The sequence below is a fragment of the Odocoileus virginianus genome, chromosome 18, assembly GCF_023699985.2.
Source record: "Odocoileus virginianus isolate 20LAN1187 ecotype Illinois chromosome 18, Ovbor_1.2, whole genome shotgun sequence".
Lineage (NCBI taxonomy): Eukaryota > Metazoa > Chordata > Mammalia > Artiodactyla > Cervidae > Odocoileus > Odocoileus virginianus.
The window spans coordinates 31345119-31364252 of record NC_069691.1 but is presented as its reverse complement, the minus strand read 5'-3'; the positions used below and the strand labels follow the sequence as shown (position 1 = coordinate 31364252).

General features: G+C 38.4%; 1 protein-coding gene across 3 annotated transcripts in view; it reads left to right on the top strand.

Annotated features, from left to right (window-relative positions):
- The window catches only part of FREM1 (FRAS1 related extracellular matrix 1), a 171909-nt gene that overhangs the window by 30452 nt on the left and 122323 nt on the right, over positions 1-19134 (top strand). For all 3 annotated transcript variants that reach the window (XM_070480527.1, XM_070480528.1, XM_070480529.1), the window contains exons 3-7: positions 2319-2413; positions 5109-5410; positions 6761-6957; positions 12473-12796; positions 15460-15568. In XM_070480527.1, coding sequence (XP_070336628.1) covers positions 2319-2413; positions 5109-5410; positions 6761-6957; positions 12473-12796; positions 15460-15568 — 1027 coding nt within the window. The remainder of the gene's footprint in view (positions 1-2318; positions 2414-5108; positions 5411-6760; positions 6958-12472; positions 12797-15459; positions 15569-19134) is intronic.

Sequence of the window (19134 nt, the reverse complement as noted above, 5' to 3'; positions counted from 1 at the left end):
TCTGGAAAAATATTAGAGCTTTGTACTACCAAGAAAACTGTATATCCGGAAAAACTTTGTTTTTCAGATCACCAGGTGATCTTCCTATTTTCTTATTGTGATAATTTCAACAAAACCAAGATTCCTATGTGAAAAGTGCTTTTTTGAGGAATATGTGCCTGTTTTTAATACAGGCAGATGCAGTTCTCCCTAGGGATTTGTGTCTTATGGAGTTTTTGAAATTAAGCATAACCATGTGCATGCATGCATGCAAGTGCATGCACACACAAACACACAGTGTAAGCATTACTCTTCAATAGAGCTTACTAGGAAGGTGAAAGCAAGCCTATGTGAGCCCATTCCTAGTGAGATGACTGTATTAACAACACCCTGCTGTGTAATGAACAGTTTCATGTGATTTGCACAGAAAATGTTTTGTTTAACATCTGTTCAATTAGTGTTTTCATTTCATTACTGAAGTTTGTCTTAGGACCAACAGGTTCATTTTCCTATTGGATATTTGGAAACGGATGCGCTTGGCGCACACCAGTACCTTCTGTCTAGAGAACCCTCTTGACATAGTCAATTAGAGAAGGTCGATGGCGATATGTTTTCCTCATGTTTTAGGACAAGACTTACCCCCACACAGCATTGCTCACACCTGTCCCAAAGCAAGAAATTTCCTGGGTGGAAAAGCACCACGGTTTAGAGCTGAGTTTGCTCTTTTGAATAGGAAATAGAGCAGTAAGAAAATATCTCTCGTTTGAACCAGTTTACTGTCATTAAAGTGAGTAATGAGTTAGGAATGTGTGACAATTTAATTATAAATTGTAATTGAAAAGCAGTTGGAGTGGAAAAAAACAAAGCTAGACAGTAATTAGAAAAGGATTTAGCTCTCCTTTGTTTTGCTTAGTAAATTTATGGACAATTATGGTTGTCGCCTTTTATAAAAGGAAAACATATTATGAAACATAAAACAGATGTTTCTTTTAACAAAGCAGATTGTCTCTTTATTACCATGACTATTTGTCAATGATATGGGGAAGGTCTTTCCTTTATCTCCTTCCTTGTTGTCAATTAAAAAGAGGAAGCGAAGATGTGTGTAGAACAGGAATACAAATAAATGATCTCCTCTTCTACAGACTTTTTTGCTCCCTCTTTCTGACTGTAAGGAAGGAGATAAAGAAGAGACCTTCTGACTAGAGTAGAGTCAGAAAGGATTATGTTTTCTGTGAATGTGTGAGTCTGTACTTAGGTACAGGCTAAGAAGCATGAATTCAGCAGTGATGACATGTAAATACCTCGAGAGTATTTCTTAGTACTCTACCAGGTCAGATTGTATAGAATGGTGTGACTGGAAGAGAAAATTCTTTTAAAAAATATGACCCCAGAATATAACAATTAGAAATTTCCTTAATAGTTCTGAGTTAGGTGGTACAGTTAATTATAATTCTGCTTGAAGAGAGAAAATTGCCTTGATGTTGCTGTTTGTCTCATGTCATTTCTGTTATTACATAACTATTAAACACAGTCTTTTGCAAATAAATGAGAAACTACTGTGGGTCTTGTTTGCTTTTGATCACAATAGTGTCCATAGTAAGCAGCTTCATCTTTAAATATAAAAACACTATTTGGAAAGGAAAGCAATAAAAGGAGAAGAAAAAATACACACAGAGCTAATATAGCATGTTGGTATGTGGGGTAAGACATGTCTTTTCCTGTATACACACAGGTATGCCTTCTTAATTGCTGTAAACCCCTGAAAGGTGTTGGCAAATAATGTTTTGAAAAATGGGACCATATTTTAAATATACTATAAAAAGATAATTATTTAGAGATTATCACTGCTTAATTTATCTGCTTCATCTGCTTGGACTTTCATAATTTAGATATTCTCAAAACAGGCAACAGCTATATAAGCAGGATGGTCATGGACATGGCAGAGAAGGCAATGGCAACCCACTCCAGTGTTCTTGCCTGGAGAACCCCAGGGACGGGGGAGCCTGGTGGGCTGCCGTCTATGGGGCCGCACAGAGTCGGACACGACTGAAGCGACTTAGCAGCAGCAGCATGGACATGGGCTGGGTAGAGGTGTTGGTGCTTAAAACACACACATACATGGAATTCTCGGGTGGTCTAGTGGTTAGGACGCTACTTCCACTGCTAGGGGTAGAGGTTCTATCCCTGTTCAGGGAATTAAGATCCTATACAACTAAACATACATACACATACATAATGCTAAGAGAACATAATTTCTCTAGGCCATACTTTACTGCTGGAAAAACTAAAAAGTGTACCAATGATTTTCACATATGTATCCCTTTCTTCTCATGAACTAGGTCTTTGACTGCCATTTCCTTCCCAATGAAGTAAAATATACTCATAACGGTTGCCCAATTCTCGATGAAGACACAGTGAAGCTTAGACTTTACAGGTAAGTGACACAGGAGCGTTCTTCGTTCTTTGTCAGATAACCATTCTGTGTGATTCTGTTTCTTTGGTTAAGTATTGCTATGGTGGAAGTTACTAGATTTCAAACAAGTAAGTAAGTAGTAGTAGGAACTGGAGACCCGAATGGATGAGGCAAGAATTGTAGCAACCTTTCAGTTACTTTTATTTATATCCTCTTGCTTGGGGCTTTTCTATGGCTTGGGGCTTTTTCTATGTTTCCGTTTATAGTTCTTGTACAGGTATCTCTGGTCATTCAATTCTCCATTTATGATTAAAAATGGAGGTTACAAACTACAAATTTTTAATGAGAATTAGGAAGAAAATATATTCTAAAAGTGAATGAAATTCTTCATTTTGATTATCAACTGCTTAGTTTTAAGAAGGGAAATATCTTCTATTTTTAAACATATTATATTTTAAAAAGGTTTAAAATGATCAATTATGCAGTTGGACAAAGTGACATTATGACCCAGCAGTTCTACTCCTAGATACACATATGTACAAGAGAAATTAAAACGTATGTTCACACAAAAATTTACACAAATGTTCACTGCAGCATTTTTTGTACATGTCAAAAAGTTGAAATAATCAGTCTGATGAATGAATAAACAAGATGTGGTATATTTATACAATGGAATATTATTCAGCCACAAAAGGGATGAAGTACTGTTACATGCTGTAACACAGCTGAGCCTTGAAAATATTATGCTAAATGAAAGAAGTCAGACATAAAAGGTTACACATTGTTTAATTTCGTTTATATGATATGTCCAGAAAAGGCAAATTCAGAAAGGCAGAAAGTAGACTGCAATTGCCAGCTTTTGGGGGTGGGGTGAAGGGGGAGTGACTGCTCATGGGTGTAGATTTTTATGGGGGGAGGTGATAAAAGTGTTCTGGAATTAGAGAGCAGGATGGTTGCACAGCCTTCTGAAAATACTAGAAACACTGAGTTGTAAACTTTGAAAAGGTATATTTCAGGATTATGTGAATTATATCTAAATAAAAAGTTAATTTAAAAATTAAGCTCATGGTTATGTTATTGCTCACTTTATAGAAGCAACTGAAAATTCAGTGTAGGTGGAGTAGGCCTTATATAGTTTTTACTTGGTTTTTGTCACTTTTAAGAGTATTTGACTAAAATACAGCAGCATGAGTTTCCCGTAAGTACCAGAGGAATACTAGTCTAGAGTTTTGTAGCAGACAGTGAATGATCCTGATCACCTATTATAGGTCAGGCTTGTGCTAGGTAGGCTTAGGAAACAAAAGCAAGAGGATAAATGGACTGGTTTTCATGGCCTGATGCAAAAGATGGCTAGACAATTGTGATGCAGAATGACAAGCCAGAAGAGAGGCATGAAGCAAATGCCGTGCTCAGAAAATGAGATGGCACCCAAGGATTCCTTGGGAACTAGGCAATCAGCATACAGGGCTGTTTGATCTTCCTAAGACTTTAAAGGTAACAAACTAATTGGCTTCAGAGAGCTTGCTGATGAATTCTGGCTGTTCCCATTTCTTTGAGTTTCTAAAGGATGAGGCGGGTGGAGCAACACACTTGAAGTGCAGAGATAGAGGATCTGTCAATCTTCTTGGTCTTGAGGATTTAAAGTCGAACATTCAGAGGAGGTGGAGGCAGAAAAGCAGACAGCATGTTTTTTACACTCTTACCTCATCTCTAGCCCTTTTGGTAAGCTACTTGATCTTTCTAAGTCTCAGTTTCCTCATCTGTAAAATGGAGTCAACAACACTGCCATAGATTCCTGTGAAGACTGAAAGATAAACTCTTTGTAAGGAGTCTAGCATGTGCCTGGGCCATTATGAAAGCACACCAATGGAGAATCTATTATTGATACACGACCATCACTTTAATTTTCTCCCTTCAATAAAGAATGACAGCCCATCAGTTTGCTGTATGACTCAGGGAACTCCAAGCAGGACTCTGTAACAACCTAGAGGGGTAAGACGGGGATGGAGGTGGGAGGGACGTTCCAGAGGGAAGGGACCTAGGTATGCCTATGGCTGATTCGTGTTGATGTTTGGCAGAAACTAACACAGTACTGTAAAGCAATTATCCTTCAATTAAAAATAAATACATTTAATTAAAAAAAGAATGACAATCCATCCCTATCAGGTTCTGCAAATATCCAGAGAATGTAGTTCCTAAGCGAATGAAGGGATTGGAGGTTACAGTCACTGATCACCCTTTACATGCCCCACTGAGCTGAGCTTCCCCAGCTAGACAGCAAATAACTACTCTTGTAGTGGCATTTGTGAAAAGCGAAAAGGGCATGATGCTTCAGAAACCCCTCACCCCTTCACTCCTGAATTAAAAGTCAGTGCATATACTAGATATGCAGGATACTCCTAAATTGCACACATGCTCGAGATGAGACTCTGAGCTCAGAGCAGTCATTAAATACCCATATTGATGATAGATTTGAGAGAAGGTGTTAAAAGGAGGGTCATTGGAAAGGGAAGTATCATGAAAAGGAGTTGACACCAATTTAAGGAGAAGGGAAAAGGACAGGGAGGTGGGGTGTAGAGTATAAAGTAAAATCCAAGCTCTACCTGATACACAGATTGTGTGAAAGATAATCTTTAAGCTTCAAGTCAACTTAGTGCACAAGTATCAGAAGAACCTGCACATCAAGAATGTTGCCTTTGCTCTGTTCTGCCCTCAGGTTTACTGAGACAGACACCTTCACGGAAACCTTTATCCTGCGGGTCTACCTCCTGGAACCAGACTGTAACATCATCCGCATGAGTGATAATGCACTGGAGGTGTCTGAGTTCTATGGCCTGTCCCGAGTCGTTGATAAGAACCTGCTCAGATTTGATTACGAGAGGATGGCCAGCCTGGAATGCACAGTCAGACTGGACCCTGTGGGAACTCAGCTGCCAGCCCACGGCCAGCTGGTTCTGGTGGAGCCCCAGCTGGAAGAACCTCGTGGAGATCACCCACATAGTTTCTTTCCTGAGTCTCGTATGATATGTTTTAATACTTATTTGGATGTTACTAAATCTGCCAGATCTTAAATGGTCATCTTCCACCGTGACAAAGAGTTTTACTTAATAGAATTTGTAGCTGGTTGAAAATGTATGTTAGTGGCTAAGAGTGCAGACTTTGGTAACAGAAAAACTTGGGCTTGAAAACTGTCTCTGCTATTTATTTCCTGTGTGATGTTGGGTCAGTTTCTTAACCTAAGTCTCTGAAAAAAGGGCAAGGATAGTGGCTGTTCCATAGGGTTGTATAAAGGTGACAGTGAATGAGATCACACACACACAAAGCAATTAACACAGTGTCTGGCTCCTACCAAGTGCTCAGTAACTGTCAGCTGTTATTATTAATAGTAAGTAGCAATAACAGTGATAGCCAGAGTAGCTGGGGAATTTATTAGGTGTTATTAGACTTGAAGCAGGTTTGGGGTAAAGCTGGTAGGCAGGAGATATGGTTTAAATCAGGAAGAGTTGATGGATAATGTTCCTCTTGTTATTCATTTAGTTACCACATTTTGGGCACCTCATAGATGCATAATAGTGTTCTAGGCACTGTGGAAAGACCAAGAAATATAAGGGAAAATCATGGTCGTAGTCATACCTGGAATTTGGACAGTAAGTTATAGCTAAAGACATGTTTGCACATTTGTCATCTCATTTAGTCTTCGGAGCCTTCTGGGTAAGAATAGATACCCAGTTTTTACATCAGGGAAGTGTGCAAAAGGCCACTAACATAAGTGGCCTGTGTGTATCATAGACTGTGCAAGAGTGAAAAATACAGTTGGCAGAGACAAAAAGGCTATGTACTGGAGAGATGACTGCAGTTTTTAGTGGAGGAGATTAGGTTGGTTCAGGTGGTCAATGAATATTTGAAGAAAGCTTTAGTAAAAAGACTAAGTGGACCTGGAAAATATGCAGAATTCAGATGTGTTTAAGTGGGGAGTGAATTTCATTGAATAGAATATTCTAGCAGAGATTGCATGGTGGTGTTATAGAAGTGGATGCTGTAAATACAGACAAGAGCAGGATTGTGGAAGGCCTCCAGTGAGCCCATTTGTCAGAGACGGTCCACCACCAGAAAATGCATTTTATGTTTTTTCTCTCAAGCACTTTTGGTGGGTAAGGACCTTGTTAGAGAATCGGTCGATTGTTTTTACAGTAAGGAAGTGGCAGGTTTTCAGAATAATGACCACCCACTCAGTGAACGATTGGCGGGTACACATGAGTGTTCTTTGGTCAGTGAGAGGGAATAAGTGTCTGTGGGAGGGAGGGTGGGTTTTTAAAGTTAATCACTAAGGTACAAGTGCCTCTCTTAATTCCCTGCTATACATTCTAGAATTGGGAACAGAGCTGAAGTGTCCAGGGGGCAGGTGTACCCTGGGACTGAAGAAAGTCGGAAGTCTCAAAGTGAGCTGTGACGAGTTCCTGCTGATGGGGCTTCGATACCAGCACCTGACTTCCCCTTCTCCCAATATTGATTACATCTCCATCCAACTGGACCTCACAGATAGCAGGAGTAAAATCATATACAAGGTACAGTCTATGGGCTTGTGTGTCTGGGTCCCCAGCTAAGAGCTGGTTCCCTGGGGGCACTTGTGCTGGCTCCCGTGTCAGTGAGGGTTCCAGTATGGTTGTGGGTGGACCAGCCTAATGACTCACTGTAACTGCAGGCTTGTTCTGCCAGTAAGTGCTTAAAACAGGATTGATTTTGCACATAATATCCATGTGTAATTTCCCTTTTCTGGCAACCTTGTAGCTCTACCATTGAAACTTAGAAAGGACCAGAATCAGGTTACATGCTAACCTTTCTCTCCCTTGCCCTTCAATATTCTTCAACTTCTCATTTTTGCTTTTGTAACTCCTACTCTTTGATGCTTCATTTACCCCTTTATTAGACCCTCTGTTGGAGAAAATCAAAGGGTCCACACACCAATTCAGCAAGGACATAGGAAACTGGGAGAGAGGGGGTCCTCATCTCACTGTTAGGGCTATAGCAGGGCCATCTCCATCTGCCAGTCTCTTTTAAATTCTCCTTCCCTTTCTTCCTCTTGATTTCTTCTTATTGAAATATGACAGAAAGTGAAGTCAATCTAAATGAAAGATTGGCATGCTTCTCTACTAACTCATGTACTCTGTAATGTGTTTATTTGGTAAGCTGGAGTGACTATCAGCCTGCTGAAACAGTTCAGATTTTATGCTGATTTAAGATGATCTGAGATGACATTTGTAAAAGACCTCCAATCTTTCAGTCTCACTTGTTGGTACGATTTCTCCTAAGAGACCCAGTTGAATGTTGAACAGGAGTTAATAAAACAAAGAATGATAAAGAAATGATTAAACAGGGTTGTAGTATTTTATAATTGAGAACTGGAAAAATTGTGAGGTAGTCTGGTCAAATTGATCAGGTAAATCACTTGGGGAACTTTGAAAGAAGAGATTTAAGTCTGACATTAATAGTTAGCCTGCCCCTGGGCCTGGGTTGCCTGGGTTCAAATGTTTACTTAACTAGCTGTGTGATTTTGTACTTTATGCCTCATTTCTAAGATCTCACAGTGGACATAGTAGTACTTCTTATTGAGAGGATTTAATGAGGTGATGCTTACAAAACTTGGCACAAAGCTGAACACATAGTAAGCTCTACACATATTTTTTGCAGTGAAAAAACTGATGTTTTTGGAAACAATTGGTTTAGCCCAAGCCCCTTATTTTATACTGGGGCCACAAAAACTGCATATTTGACCGTACATGCATGGCTGAATCAAGACTAAATTCTCAGTCTCCTAACGATTAGTACATGTTTTCTGTTTGTTTTGACATGAAACATCTTTGACTTTTAATGCTTTCTTATCTCCATAAAAAACAAAATTTAGAGCCATTTTTCTTCCTAATTGATTTTTCCTCTTTTTCCTTGTATATTGATATAGGGTTTTCTTTGTTGATATTTTCAGATTAGTTTTATTAGAAGTTTCCTCTCTCAAATGACCTTCCTGTATTATTTAGAATTAACTTATACCATAGTCAGTTTGGCATGTCATAAACAGATTCTTTTATGATTATAGTAATATGCTCAATGGCAGAGGGTATTTTTTTTAAAAAAAAAAGCACAGAAAGAAAAAATAAGAAAATGGAACTAGGGTATTTCTAATATTTATATGTATATAAATGTATGTGTATATATACACACAATTACACACAGACACACAGAGGTGGAGACACGCATGCCAGAGTCAGTTTATGGAATTGAATTTATATTATATTTGAAGTTTTGAATTTTGTTATTTTATCATTTTTATGCTGGTATAATCCATCCTCATCAAGAGACTAACTGATTATTCACCCATAATTTCTTATAGATTTAAAAATATTTTCTTGTTTATGTTTATCTTTTTAATCTGCCTGAAATAAATTTTATCTTATTGTAAAATAGCAGAACAGTTTTTTCCAAGTAGTCAAACTTTTCAACACTATTTGGTGAATAATAAACCTGTTTGCCATTGATTTTTTGATTGTTCTGTTGTATAGAAAGACATTATATGTCTGTTTCAAGGCTAGTTCTCTTATTCTTTAGATTTGCCCACTTATTCTTGTGCCAGTACCTTACTATTCCAAAATAAAAGGTCTAAAATGGACTTTAATGTTTTATAGGCAAGTTTCTCCTCATGGTCCTCTTCAAATTTTCTTATCTATTCTTAATTCTAGACAAATAATTAATATTTATGTTAGTTTTTTTAAGCCCCTAATTATTTTTTATCAGGATTGGATTAAAATTATAAATTATTTTGAGAAAAATTGGAATATTGGAGCATTTACCATATTGAGTCATCTTTTCCAGGCAAAAGTTATCTCACTTCATTGAGGCAAATGATCTTTGATATGTTTCTCTTAAGTTTGCAGTTTTCTTCATGTCACTTGCATTCATTTACTAAGTCCAATCCTAGGCAGTTTGTTTTTGTGAAATTATTCTGACTAGACTTCTTTTCCTCTACTATTTCTTCTTGTTGGTTAGTGATGATAAACAGGAAAGCTATTTCTTGGTCTAATTTTCTTTTGTCTGGCTTCTTTCTTGAATTCAATTATTCTAAAATTTTTCAATTCTATAGGCTTTTAAAGACTGTACTAATTACATCTTCCATTGATGATAATACTTTTTCCTTTCTTTTTCAGTAATTATTCCTCTTTTTTCTGCTGTATTCCCCACTAGTTTGGCCAGAATAATATTAAATGCAGTGATGCTTATCAGAATCATTGTCTTGTACATTTTATCACTATTAACTGCACACGATGTTCTTTTTAATTCTTCTTGCCTTGAATTCATCTCTCTCTGAAATTCTTACAGTCACATCTGCAGACTTTTTTGGGTCATCCTTTTACGTTTAACCTTTGTATATAATTTTAAATGCCTCTCCTATAAAGCAGATATAATTGGATATTTAATTTCAGAATATTTGTTTTAAACAAGAGAATATGGAAAATATTTCTATAATAATGGATATCTATTTTTTTCTATCATCTTGTTTTATGCTTTCTTGCTAATTAATAAAATCATCTTGCACTCTAGGTTATATTTTATTTGCCTTTGTCTTTACTTATTTAATATCCCATTTTAAAATTTAGTTCTAAATTGAAAAAATTCTTTAACCTTTATTTTTAACATATTAAGTAAAAAATACAGTGAAGTCTTTTGCTTCCTTCATATATGTTATGAGATCTGATCCTATTTATCCTTTCTCACTGCAATTACCCACCACCAGTCTTGGTTAACATAATCTGCAACTTTAATTCTAGCATATCATCTTTATACCTTATGATACTTATTTCATCTTTTATTTCAAGTATACTCTTTTGACATTTGTATCCATTTTGTTAGTGTTTCAAGTAATATTTGTTTAGGCTTAATCTTATTGTTCAGCACCAATCCTTTTATACTATGATTTCCTCATCCTTGTTTAAATTATAAATCTTCAAATGCTTTTCAATGGCACATTAGGACTACATAGTCTAAACTCTCAGTGTTATCACTTTTTTGTTTTTATAAACCACAGTGTGGGAGGGAGAGGAGTTGTCACCTTCTGTTTCTCTTGCTTTTCTCTCTTTCTCTGAGCCCTGCTAGCGAGTTTCTGAAATTCCAGGCTGAGGAGTGGGTGATTTTGGAGGAATGTTGGAGAGACAGGTCTTATTTGACCAGGCATCGATGGAATATGGCTTTGTACTCTCTGCGTTGGGTGGATGTTTCAAGCTGCTTCTTAATCTCAGGGCAATTTCATTGTTCTGGAGATTTCCCTCTGCAAAGGCCTCTCATCTTTTCTAGTCAATTGCAGTTCCTCCCAGTGCTTCTAGGATATGACCTCCACCTCCAGCTTCTTTCTGCGGAGATTTTTGGCTTCTCACAGATGCACCTAAAGGTCAGGGACCCAGATGACCCTAGACCAGCCCTCTGTCCCACTTGCTCCATATCTGAGAGCACTCACATATTCCTTCCTGCTGCAAACAAGGCCTAGGGACTGATCCCAGCACAGATACCACGTGTCTTCTGCCTCTGGCCACTTAGCCTCCTCAGGGATAAGCCCAGCATCAATCCCCTGTGTGCTCCACTGGTAAAAGACACATTTAAGGCTGGTGTGATAGAAGCTGACACCTGGGACAAGGGATGCAGCATTCCCCCCCTCCCCTCTTCACAGAGGGCATACAGTGTGAGGCGTCAAGGCGGTGACTCAGCCCAACACAGATCAACTTCTGTCGGTAAAGAAATCTCTTTCTCTTACTTCTCTCAACCCTTTTATATTCTTAGAGTGGGTGAGAAGGTTCTAGAGTCTGGAACTGGTTCCAGACAATTTGTTTTGTAAATTCTGCCTACAGTACCTGTCTTACATTGTCTTTGAAATGCTCTCTCTTGGACCTTCATTTGAGACTAAGTCAAGAACTTCCTTTTAAACATTCCATTATATAAGTATCCAGTGTTCAGCAGTACTGCACTCATGTGGCTCTGATCATTAATCCTGGTCTCCCAATAATGGGGGACATCAAATTCTGTCATCACAGACCAGTTATCTTCTGCTGAGGATCCTTTCTACCCATAGCTCTTGTTGGGACCTCAGATCCCAAGATGCAAGTTCATGATTTCCCTGGAGATCCCCACAATGAGAACCTCTTCCTCATAGCTCTCTTACTTGGGGAAGGTATATTTCTAGCCTGAAGAGTTACTTGCAATTTTGAAGACCTACTCCTCACTTAGAGACCCAGGGTCCTAACTAATACATGACTGAGCAAACGTCCTTCAGTTTCATGAGCAGCTATTTTAAGGACAGGTTCCTTCATCCTGCCGTTGTCACCTTTGAAACCTACAAGAGGTGGATGGGGTGGGCAGGGGAGGTTGGTTGTGTGTGCCAGACACTGCTAGTGCTTTGTTTTTTCTTAAGATTTAAAAAAAAAAAGTATTTATTTATTTGGCTCTGCCAGATCTTAGTTGTGGCATGCAAGCTCTTAGTTGTGGCATGTGGGATCTAGTTCCTCAGCCAGGGATTGAACCTTGGCCTTTTGCATTGAGAGTGCAGTGTCTTAGCCACTGAACTGCTAGACAAGTTCTTGTGCTTTGCTCTGGCTATCTCTTGTCATCCTCACTCAGTACTTAGGACCTCTAGGATGTCCATGTTATAGGTGGGGGAAATCAAGATTTAGAAGATTTAGAATCAAGAACTTGTCCGAAGTCATATAAACCATATGTGCTGGACATGGAATCAAAAGAACAGTTCCATCTAATGACAAAATTGGTGCTCCACCTCAACCCTGGCTAAATATTGGAGTCACCAAGAACTTTAAGAATATCAAGTTGTTTTCTTTAATCTCCTCCTTAGGAAAGTTAAATTAGAACATCTGGAAATGGAATTTGGGCATCAGTGTGTGATTAAAATCTCTCTGAATGATTCAGATCACTGCTGGATGCACCCACTAGGCTGTGGCTTTGTGTTAAATATCATGCGATTTACCCTGCTATTATATCAATAGCTTCATTTATAGTTTTCCCCTTTATCTTTTCTTTCTCCTTCCAAAGTCAGAGCGCGCGTGGCTGCCTGTCTATATCAGACCTGGAATTCCTAATCAGATTCCAAGAGCTGCATTCATGGCCATGTTTATTCTGGAAGTGGATCAGTTCATCCTGACTTCATTGACTACATCGGTTCTGGACTGTGAAGAGGATGAGACCCCCAAACCCTTGCTGGTGTTCAACATTACTAAAGCCCCGCTCCAGGGCTATGTGACTCACCTGTGGGATCACACCAGACCAGTGTCCTCTTTCACCTGGAAGGATCTAAGAGATATGCAGATTGCCTATCAGCCTCCAAACAGCAGCCATTCTGAGAGGAGACTTTATGAGGTGAGAGGGAAGAGAACAGAGCTGCTAGACTCTTTGGTAATCAGAGAGTCATTGAAAGAGCCACTTCTCTTTAACCTGCAGGTTACCTTGTATGGTCATTGCCTCAGAGGAGAATCAGTCACTGCAAATCAGGTTGCAAACCAGGCAGGTGATGCAAATGAATAAACCCATCTGGAGGGAGATTGGGGGGAAGTGAGGAAGGAGCTGGCAATTTAGGGAGCACACGTAACTCAGCTCCAGCTGACTGCTGCATGTGAGAATATGGATGTACCCAGTGTCGCTGTAGCTTTCCTTTTTCAAGAAAAGTGGAAAGCTCTACTTTTTTTTGGTAAAAATATTTCAAGTTTCATAATACAAGTAAATGTTTATGCAAAACTGAAACAGACTTACAGACCTAGAAAACAAATGTGTAGTTACTAAAGGGAATAGGGGAGGGGGAGGGACAAAGTAGGGATATGGGATTAATAGATAAAAACTACTATGTATAAAGTAAATAAGCAACAAAGATATACTGGATAGCATAGGGAATTGTAGCCCTTTTCTTGCAATAATTTTTAATGAAGTATCACCTGCAAAAATACTGAATCACCATGCTATACCTGAAATAATATAACATTGTTAATTAACTATACTTCAGTTAACAAGTTTCAACTTTTAAACATAGAAGACATTGTAAATTTAAAACATAAAATACCAGCTGCAAAACATTTCTGAGGCCACATTTGGCCCCAGGTTCACCAGGTTGAGACTCTGGTGCCTCCAACAGCCTTCTTGCATTACATAGACCATTGAAGTTAGAGATGGTCTAACTTCTATTTGATTATGATTCTTTCATTAATAAATTATTTTATATTATTTTCCATCAAGGTTTTCTACTGTATGCCTTAATTTTAAGTGATAATGCTTACTTAGGGTAGGAGATTCCATATTCTCATTAAAATGACTCATTTCACTATCACTTTCCATCAGGAAAGTCCTCTTTCTATCTAATCTAAATCATTTCTGCTATTTCTGCCTCTTTCCTCTTGTTTTGTATTCAATGAGAGTAGAGAACAGCTGGTTACAGACTTGTGCATAATAACCCTTTACAAACTTGTAGACCTACCAGCAAGTTGATTGAAAAATGATGGAAAATTTAAATAAGCAGGTTAACACAGACTTGAGTTCAGGTCTATTAAGGAAAACATGTGTCCCTGGGGTTACCAAATTGCCCTCTATCTAGTTTAGGCATTTTTAGCCTCTAGTCTCAAGGGCAGACTATAAATGCCATGGTTTGCCCTTTACTTGTATTTTCTTCACTTCATAATAGTTAAGTGGCAACTGGTTTTTTCTTTCCTGTCTTCACTTCTCATTTCTTCCATAGCATGAGGTAATTTCTCTTTGATGTCCGGTTTTATCTCACATTCACAAATAAAGCATTGCGACTCTGTCTGCTTTGTATGTGTTATGTCTTGCATTGTACAATGTAATACTAAGGCAGAACCTGTCCAAATGTGTGCTTTTTTTGGTTTGTTTTGTTAGAAGGTGACTTTCAACTTTCTCAGTGGAGATTTTGCACTGTTCAGTTATTTTGGCCGGAAGCCACCTGGGGTGGGATTTCTGAGAGCAGAGCAGTGGCCAGTGCACTTTAAGCTAGCTGATCCTTCGCTCAGCTGTTACACCCGGTAGTCTGTTCTTGTAGGCATGAAAATTCAACTTCACTCTAGTAGGTACTACATTTATCTTAGAGGAAATTTCCTTAGTGATAGGGCTCAACCTAATATATATTTATATTAGACCTCCAAAATGATATCCCCCATATCAGTATAGTTTCATTTTCAATGTGTTTATTTGTCACTCTGGAATCTCTTTCTTTTTTTATGTAGTATTTGCTGATACAGTGCTATCTGATTGTTTCTTTTATCCTCTCAATGGACCACACATCCTTCAAAAGTAGGTAGCCTGCCTTCCTTTACAGTGTAATACCTCATCCTTCTTTGTCAGCACCTGATGTAATACACACATAGCATGTAATAAAGCTCAAAGTATAAGCCTGTTTATTAGCTATGGAATTCAAGGGAGCAAATAAAATATGGATATTTAATAATATATCTAGTGGGATAGCTGCCTGTAGATCAGGATGTCTGCAACATTGTTGGCATTTTGAATTGGCTAATACTTTGTTGTAAGGACTGACCTGGTCATGGTGGGATGTTATTAATAGTAGCCTCCCTGGCTTCTATCCATTAGATGCCTGTAGCACCTCCATGGGCATACCTATTTGTGAGACCAAAAATGTTTTCAGATATTCCCAAATGTCCCCTGGGGGGTGAAATCACAGCTGAGAACCACTGCTCTAGATCCTATATCTTTGCGAGAAGCTGAAGTGGTCTGATGCTGGACTGATGTGGTCTCCTGAACAAATTCAGGGACACATTGCTAGCACACTTGCTTATTTCAGGTTAAGAACTTCATTCATAGAGAAGAAAATTTGGAAACACTGATAAATTAAGGAAAAGACATAGAGCTGGAAAAAGTGAGATTACGTTGTCAAAAATGAGGTCAGGCAAACAGCAGAAACCTGAATTAGTTTTGCCTCCATCTGCGGTATATATCCCAGAGTTAATGGTATTTTATATTATAAATTGTCAATATGTAGTTCATATTCAACTGTTTGTTTACAGGTGGAGTTAGAGGTCCATGACTTCTTCTTTGAGAAGAGTGCACCTATTACAGTCCATATCTCCATCAGACCAGCTGATACAAATGCCCCGCGAGTGTCCTGGAACACAGGTGAAGTGCAATATAGGACTCAAACAAAATAGGGAAGGCAAGACAAGAAGGTACATTGGTCAGTGAAAAAAGGTAGCTTTATTCCCATTTTATACACAAAGCAACTGAAACCAGACAGGCTCTGGGTATCTAGTTGGTTTTTTGGTTTTGTTTTTCCTACTGTCAGGGTGAGAAATTTAAATTGAGTATTCTCATGTCCTGAAACTAAGTTCTTTCCTCTACAGGAAGTAAGCCAAAAGGTCTCTTTCAGCTGATTGAGGCAAAAAAGTGACTGTTTGTGATACTGAACATAGTTGGACTGAGAGAGAAAAGGTCTCCAACTTGAACTTGTTCAAAGGAATCAAAGAAAGACACAGACTATAATCCATTATCTTATTTTTAAGTTGGGTTGCATGGACATGAAAATACATAATTAAGAGTTTAAACTGCTTTGTATTCTTATTTTTAATATATAACTGACTTACAATCTTACATTAGTTATATGTATACAATATAGTGATTCAATATTTTTATATATTATACTCCATTTAAAGTTATAAAATATTGGCTATATCCTCAGTATTGTACAATATATCCTTGTGGCTTATTTATTTTATACTTAGTAGTTTGTACCTCTTCATTCCTTCTCCCTATATTGCACCTCCCCCCTTCCTTTTTCCCATTGGTAACCACTAGTTTTCTGTATCTGTGAGCCTGTTTCTGTTTTCTCATATTCATTGTTTTGTTTTATTTTTCAGACTCCACACGAGTGTTTGTCTCTCTCTGATTTATTTCACTAAGCCCAATATGCTTTATGTGCATCCACATTGCTGCAAATGGCGAAATTTCATTCTTTATTATGGCTGAGTAATAGTCCGTCGTATATATAAGCCATAAATCTTCTTTATCCTTCCATCTGTTAATGGACACTTGGGTTGTTTTCATATGGTGGCTATGGTAAATAATACTGCTATGAACATTGGAGTGCATGTATCTTTTCAAATTAGTGTTTTTGTTTTATTCCGGTATACTCAGCAGTGTAATTGCTGGGTCATATGGCAGTTTTATTTCTATTTTTTTGAGAAACCTCTCTACTATTTTCCACAGTGGCTACACCAATTTTGTTTTTGTTGTTCATTTGCTCAGTTGTGTCTGTCTCTTTGTGACCCCATGGACTGCAGTACGCCAGGCTTCTCTGTCCTTCACTATCTCCTGGAGTTTGCTCAAACTCCTGTCCATTGATTTCATGCTGTCATCCAACCATTTCATCCTCTGTCGCCCTCTTCTTCTGTCCTTAATCTTTCCCAGCATTAGGGTCAGTGTATGAGGTTCCCTTTCCTTTATATCCTTGCCAACATTTGTTATTTGTGTTTTTTTGATGACAGTCATTCTGAGAGGTGTGAAGTAATATCTCACTGTGCTCTTTCTTGATTTGCATTTTTCTGATGGCTAGAGATGTTGAGCATCTTTTCATGTGCCTGTTTGCCATCTATGTATCTTCTTTGGGAAAATGTCTATTCAAATCTTCTGACCATTTTAAAATTGGATTATTATTATTTGCTGTTGAGTTGTGTGAGTTGTTTATATGCTTGTATATTCACTAAGTTGTCTTTTCATTTTATTTATGGTGTCTTTTACTGTGCAAGTTTCCTTTACTATATATTTACCTTTACTAGTGGATTTTTCTTTTCCGATAGATTCTTACTTCTTGTTGGAGCCCATTTGTTTCTTTTCCACTTAAAGAAGAGCCTTTAACATTTATTTAAGAATTGGTGTAATGTTGACATGCTCTTTCAGTTTTTGCTTATAAGTTCTTTATCTCTCCTTTAATTCTGAATGATAATCTTGCTGGATAGAATATCCTAGGTTGTAGGTTTTTCCCATTTAGCAGTTTAAATATATCATGCCATTCCCTTTTGACCTGCAAAGTTTCTGCAGAAAAATCCACTAATAGCCTTGGGGGAGGAGGGTTCCCTTGTATGTGATTCTTTATTTTTCTCCTGCTGCCTTTAGAATTCTCTCTTTAACTTTTGCCATTTTAATTATGATATGTTTTGGTGTGGTTCTCTTTGCTTTCATCTTGTTTTGGACCCTCTATGCTTCCTGTACCCAGAAATCTGTTTATTTTTTTAGGTTCAGGAAGTTTTCGGCCGTAATTTCATCAAATATCCTTTGACCTCTTTTGTTCTATCTTTTCCTTCTAGGATCTCTGTAATGTAAATGTTATTATGCTTGATGTTGTTCCAGAGGTCCCTTAAACTGTTTTCAGTTTTTAAAATTTGTTTCTCTTTTTCTTGTTCTGACTGGATATTTTCCATTATTCTATCTTCCAGAGCACTATATGCCCTCTATGTCACTTAGTCTGTTAATTATTCCTAGTGTTTTGTTCATTTCAGTTATTGTATACTTCAGTTTTGATTTTTTTCAGATTCTCTAGTTCATCTATTCTTTCCCCTCAGTTAGCATTCTTATTACTAATCTTTAAATTCTTTGTCTGGTAATTCATTCATCTCTGTTTTACTGGATGGTTTTACAAGTTTCTTTTTTTTTAAATTTCTTTCATTTGAAATAAAATTCTCCATCTTCCTGCTTTGGTTAACTTTTTCTGTCTCTATAAAACGAAGTAAAAGTTACCTATCGTGGTCTTAAATGTATGTCCTTGTGTGGGATCATCCCTGTACAGTCTGAGCATGTTCCCCGTGGATTTCATGGGAGTGCTAGATCTGACATGAACACAACTCATGTCTTTCCTCAGAGTATAGTGGCCTCTATTGACTTGGTAGGTGTTGGGGCAGGAGACAGAGGAGCTAGAGCCAGAGCCAGGTGTGAGCCAGGGCTTCTCTGCTCAGTTGCCAACACCACCACCCTACTGGGGCAGGGCCATGCCCCAAGGTACTGGAGCAATAGCCGTGAGGGTTGGGCCCAAGCCAGCTCCATCCCCCACAACTGGGCGCTCTCCTCAGCTGTGGCAGCCTCATTCTAGTGGGGAACTGTGCCTCTGAGCAAGTGGGGCTGGGAAGGGCGCTCAGCATGGGCCAGGGCCTGCATTGAGGCAGTTGTGAGAAGCCAGCCAGTGTCCTGAGCAATTTCAGTCTGCTTTCTCTATCTTGCATTGAGAGTAAACAAGAATGTGTGGGTGCTTCATGAGTAGAGTCTAGATCTCTTACAGCTCTGTTGTTATTCATACTGGTTTTCAAACCACTCAATGGTCTTCCCACCGTTTGACCCCAGGGCTGGTGCACCCAGTGTGTGGTTCAAGCCACTCACTCCGCAGGTGTATCTTCATCCTTGTAACGCCCTCCTGTCCTGTGGCCCCTCCTAGGGGAGCAGGCTACTATTCTACTATTTCCTTCCTGCACAACTTTGTTTTAGCCTTGGTTGCATAAGGGTCTTTCTGTCAGTCTTCAGTCCCTTTCCAGTGAGAATTGCTCCATGTATAGATGTATCTTTGATATGTTCATAAGGTGGGAGGGAGAGGAGAGGTAAATTCTGCATCCTCCTACTCTGCCATGTCAATTTCCTCTTGCTTTACTTCTTTTAAAAGAAGGCTTTGTACTGTTTCTCATTTCTGAGAAGACTTACAATGC